The following is a 5,610-nucleotide window of genomic DNA, read 5'->3' as shown; positions in this document are numbered from 1 at the left end:
AGTCCTCCCAGTTCCCATTGCCCCCCAGTGCTCCCAGTTCCCATTGCCCCCCATTGCCCCCCCATTGCTCCCAGTTCCCCCATTAACTCCATGACTCCATTTCCACTCTTCTCCTTTATTCCCCCCCCAGTTCCCACCAAGGGCCGATGGGACCCATTGGGGTGCCCCACGGAGCTCTCAGGCCTCCAGGGCTCCCAGTTCCCCCAGTAAGAAGGGAGCTGCTGAGACCCCATTGAGGTGCCCCATGGAGGCCCTAGGACCTCCCAATGATCCTCCTGATCCAGGGCACGGCCCTGCAGACGTTGGCGTAGACCCCGGGTTGTCCTCGGCGCCCACAGACGGCCATGCCCCAGGAGACGACCCCTTGGAGGACCCCATTGCACACCAAGGGGCCTCCGGAGTCACCCTGTGGGGAGAGGAACCTCTGGTGGGGCTCATAAAGACCTTAGGGAAGGGCTGGGATGTGGCTGGGGTTGATGGGGTGGAGGTGGCGGTGGAGGAACCCCCATGGACACGTTGGGTGTTGGGGTGAAGGCTCAGTTGGGGGGTCAAGAAGGAGGATGGTGGTGGGGATCCAAAGCTCAGATGGACCCAGTGTGGTCCATGACCCATCCCCATCTCCATGGCTTGAGCAGAAGGTCATTGGTGGAACCCAACCCTTGTATGAACCCAGCATGGTCCATGACCCATCCCCATCTCCATGGCTTGAGCAGAAGGTCATTGGTGGAACCCAACCCTTGTATGAACCCAGCATGGTCCATGACCCATCCCCATCTCCATGGCTTGAGCAGAAGGTCATTGGTGGAACCCAACCCTTGTATGGACCCAGCATGGTCCATGACCCATCTCCAGCTCCATAACTCAAGCAGAAGGTCATTGGTGGAACCCAACCCTTGTATGGACCCAGCATGGTCCATGACCCATCTCCAGCTCCATAACTCAAGCAGAAGGTCATTGGTGGAACCCAACCCTTGTATGAACCCAGCATGGTCCATGACCCATCTCCAGCTCCATAACTCAAGCAGAAGGTCATTGGTGGAACCCAAACCTCACACAAACCCACTGCTTGGTCTGTGGCTTGAAGGAACCCAACCAGAACCCATCTCCCCTTGGGTTTGGAGGTCAAAAGAAGGTGCTTGATGGGGCCTCACCTGGCAGGAGTCAACCCCCCCTTGGGGGACACCAGCACAGAACATGTTGGGGGTGATGGCGTTGCCATAGGCCCTGGCGCACTTGTCCCTCCCAAAGGCTTGGATGGCCGCACACTGCAGGTTCTGAGGGAGCTTCGCTGGAGAACAAGGTGGGGATGGACAAGGAGAAGCTTGAGGAGGTCCAAACCCACCCACAATGAAGCCTGAGAAGACCTTGTCCCACTTTGAATGAGCTCCTTTGGCTGGTGGATGATGCAGATGGGTTGGGATGATGGAGATGGGTTGGGATGGTGGATGGACATGGGTTGGGATGATGGAGATGGGTTGGGATGATGGAGATGGGTTGGGATGGTGGATGGACATGGGTTGCGATGATGGAGATGGGTTGGGATTGTGGATGGACATGGGTTGGGATGGTGGACATGGGTTGGTGACACCAAAGGAACCCACCCCCTAAAGAAGAACCCAAGTAGATGATGTTCTCCATGAGGACTTGCTCTCCTTGGAGATGCCTCTTCCACCCCATCCCAAGTGAGGCCCAACCCCATCCCAAGCTCTTCTCTTGAGCTCTCCTGCCCCAACCAGTTACCTCCTGGAGACTTGGTGGTCCCCCAGCCGGAGACGCTGCACCTCATCCCGTCCATGGGGCACCTGGTGGCCAGCCTGATCTTCTTGATGCTGCTGCTGAAGTGGACGGGCCGGTTGAGCCTCAGGAGCATGAAGTCGTTGTCGTTCCTCCGGGGGTTGTAGGAGGGGTGGACCAAAAGCCTTGAGATGGACCTGACTTCTCCTGTGCCCTCCCTCAAGGTGTCCGTCCCTATGAGCACCTTGAGGTCCCTGCATGGAGAAGATCAAGGACTCAATGGTGGCGCCTCCAAAGGAGACATCTCAAGGCCTTGGAGCTTTCTCCATGCTCTGGGTGAAGGTGGGACCATCTTATCCCATTTCCCTTGAGGGGAAGAGCAGGAATGACTTGAGGATCCACGATGGCTCCTTGAGGACCTCTCCAAGTCCTTGGCTTCATCTTCCTCCATCGACAACATCTCAACACCGTTGTCCCTCATCCCAACATCTTCTTAGGAGAAACCCTCCCAAAGGTCCCATTTCCTCTCATGGGACCTTATGGAGAAGCTGGAGATCCGTGGCTATGGGGGGGACACCTACTCTTGAGCAGAAGGTCATTGGTGGAACCCAACCCTTGAATGGACCCATCATGTCCCATGGTCTATCTCCAGTTCCGTAACTCAAACAGAAGCTCATTGGTGGAACCCAAACCTCAAGGGACCTCATAACCCCAAGTGGGGTCATGGACACAGAAGCTTCACCCTATCTTCTAAAAGGACCAACATCTGGGCACCAACCAACCCCACCTCTCCTCATTGGCCGGTTGGGAAGCAAGGGGCGCATGGGTCTTACCTGAGTGGCTGCTTGCAGTGGGCAGCTGTGAGGACCCATTGGGCATCTACCAAGCTTCCTCCACATAGGATCTGCCCTCTCTTGATGAGGGCCACTTGGAAGGGTCTCTGGTTGATGGAGCAAGGCTTCCCCCCGATGATACGGGACTCGTCCTCCTCCGGCACTGGAAGACACCAAAGGGGCACCATGAGATGTCACCACCAGCGGCGTCCTCCGCAGCAACCTGGTGGGGTGAGGTTGACAAGAAGAAGGCTTCAGGAAGAGAAGAGGGGAAGGTCTCCATGGATGGAGGCTGCAAGTGCCAGAAGAAGACGCCAAAAGCATCTTCAAGCCAGCAAAAATGGGTGGGTTTAGGGTTTCCTGGGGCAAGATGATGGGTGAAGGTGATGGTCAAGATGATGGGTGAAGGTGATGGTCAAGATGATGGGTGAAGGTGATGGTCAAGATGATGGGTGAAGGTGATGGTCAAGATGATGGGTGAAGGTGATGGTCAAGATGATGGGTGAAGGTGATGGTCAAGATGATGGGTCAAGGTGAAGAGTAACCCATCAGCCTCCTCAGGTCCCACCAAGGTGGGCTCCTGGATGGAAACCAGATGGTTTGGGGGTAAAAAGAGAGGATTTGGGGGAAAAAAAGATATTATTTGGGGGGAAAAGAGGTGATTTGGAGGAAAAGAAGAGGATTTGGGGGAGAAAGGATTTGGGGGCAAAAAGAAGTGATTTGGGGGCAAAAGTTATGGGTTTTGGGGAAAAAGGGGATTATTTGGGGGAAAAAAGTGATTTTGAGGCAAAAAGGATGATTTGGGGGGAAAAGAGATTATTTGGGTTATAAAGATTATTTTAGAGAAAAAAATTTGATTATTTAGGGTAAAAATAGATGATTTGGGGTAAAAAGATGATTTTAGGGAAAAAAATTATGATTTGGGGTAAACCCGAGATGATTTGGGGTAAACCCGAGATGATTTGGGGTAAAACCAATATGATTTGGGGGTAAAAAGAGCAGATTTGGGCCCCAGACGTGATTCCAAGCGCTCGAAGCAACCCCTGAAGGTCCGTGGCTTCCATAAGCAGGCAGAGGATGGAGGTGGGACCTCCCTTTAGGAGACCCTTGGGACCGGTTCCTCACGTCCATGCGGTGTCCTGGGGGTCACCAAGCAGCAGGAAGTCCCCAGAAGCCCCTGATGTCCTCTGGGTTCCCCCTGTGCTCCAGGGAGGGGCCTCAGGTTCCACCTCGGAGGTTCCTCCCAGGTCAAGGTTGGAGGTGACGCACGTCCAAAGAGCTGATGGGAAGCCTGCAGGACCAGCTCCCAACGCTCCCGACCTCCGGGATGGCTCATTCCATGCCCATCTTGGACCGAGGCAGGAGCTGGTTGCATCAACCCAAGCAGGAGAAGCCCTGACGCAGCGGGAAGCGATAAGAGGCATGCGAGGAATGTGGCTCAGGTCCATCAGGTTGGTTGACAAGAAGCAGCCAAGGGCCACCAGCGTCGTTTGGGAGGTCTTTGGGTCTTCCGCCAGGTGAAGGTCTAGCACGGATCTCCCCATCTCGCCTTGGTTTGAAGAGCTGCCCAACGTTGATGGTCCTTGGAGAACACGGTGCTGAGAAGCTAATCCCACCCCATCCAACATCTGCAAGATGAGGGCCTCTTCCGCCTTGTCAGGGTATTGATGATGAATGAGGCTTATGGGGTGACCATCCTGAAGCTAGGACCACCTTGAGACCATGACCACCTTGAGCCATGACCACATTGAGACCACGGCCACCTTGAGACCATGGCCACCTTGAGACCATGGCCACCTTGAGACCATGGCCACCTTGAGACCATGGCCACCTTGAGAACATCACCACATTGAGAACATCACCACATTGAGGCCATCAGCCCCCCAAAATGGGGCTTTTCCAACAGAAGAACCCCCTTCCCACCCCAAACCATGCAGTAGAACATCCAGGTGGGTTCTCCAACACCCATGCCACAATGTGGGACATTCCAGCTGGTTCAGGCCTCTTTTGAGGACTTCCAAGCATTGCCCTCCATTGGAGAAGGTGGCATCTGGAATGGTCCAACCTTCCCAAAGCAGGTTGGGACATTGGAATCTACCAGCAGGACTGGTTTGTACTGGGTGGCAGTGGGAGACGCCCCAGCTTCCAGCCGCTTGGAATTCGCCACTATCCGGTCCCGGCAGCGCTGCCAAAGCCCATCCCTGCTCATCCCAAGGACCATCCTGGTAGATTTACATCCCACCAAGCTCCTTGAAGGCATCTCAGCAGCTTCCCTGGGCTTCACAGGAGAGAGGAACCAGCTCAAAGGTCCATCAATGGAGGTGGAAGGAAAGGAGATGGATGGTGGGATCCATCCCCTTGGATTCCCAGGGGCAACCAGAGCTCCAAGCAAGACGACGGTGTCTCCATCCAGAAGACCCACAAGCAGCTTTGAGGACACTGACTTGAGTGAAGAAACACCAAGATTGGGGCAGATCCAAGCTCTTTGCATCCCGGATTCCACCCTATTGAGACCCATCCGTTGGGCTTCTCCTTTGGTAGAACATCATTGTGGAGGCCAGAAGAAAGGAAGATATTCCCACTGGGATGAAGCCTCATCCAAGTGACTCCCTGTGGACCATGGAGCTGGAACAGAATTCCCTATAGGGAGTTATCCCAATGGGATGCAGGACTTCTCCTCCACATGGAATGAGGTGGCTTTAGCTCCAAAGCAGCTTCCCAACCCCATCAGGCCTTGCCCAAACCTTCCCACCATCAAGATTCCCATGGGATTCTCCCAATCCCATCCCACCCACACTTGTCCCCATCCTCCCTCCTTGGCCACCCATTGGACTTACGCTCATCGCCTTGGGTGCCCTTCACTTGAGCTTGCGCCGGTTGGGGGGTCCTCAGCAGAAGAGCAGTGGCGAGGATGAAGATGGGGATGAAGCTGAAGGCCCCATGTCCACCACGAGCCATTCCTGGGGCAGAGAAACCCCATTGGATCAACCCATAGGAGCGCTTGGTCCCAAGGTCCTCAGTGATGTTCTTCTACCTCCAGCAT

At 54.9% G+C, this 5,610-nt stretch overlaps 1 protein-coding gene across 1 annotated transcript; it reads right to left on the bottom strand.

The window, feature by feature from the left end:
• Window positions 1-253: 253 nt before the first annotated feature.
• On the bottom strand, window positions 254-4,111 carry LOC308231246 (kallikrein-14-like; the record flags this gene model as incomplete). Its single annotated transcript, XM_080636429.1, has 5 exons — window positions 254-406; window positions 1,152-1,288; window positions 1,741-1,988; window positions 2,568-2,730; window positions 3,718-4,111. 5 exons carry the CDS (start codon window positions 4,109-4,111, stop codon window positions 254-256), a joined length of 1,095 nt encoding a protein of 364 aa, XP_080492555.1.
• Window positions 4,112-5,610: the final 1,499 nt, after the last annotated feature.

This window comes from Psittacula echo, assembly GCF_963264785.1.
Source record: "Psittacula echo genome assembly, chromosome: 33".
Lineage (NCBI taxonomy): Eukaryota > Metazoa > Chordata > Aves > Psittaciformes > Psittacidae > Psittacula > Psittacula echo.
Note: the sequence above shows the minus strand (reverse complement) of the source record. Positions and strands in the feature narration are given on the sequence as shown.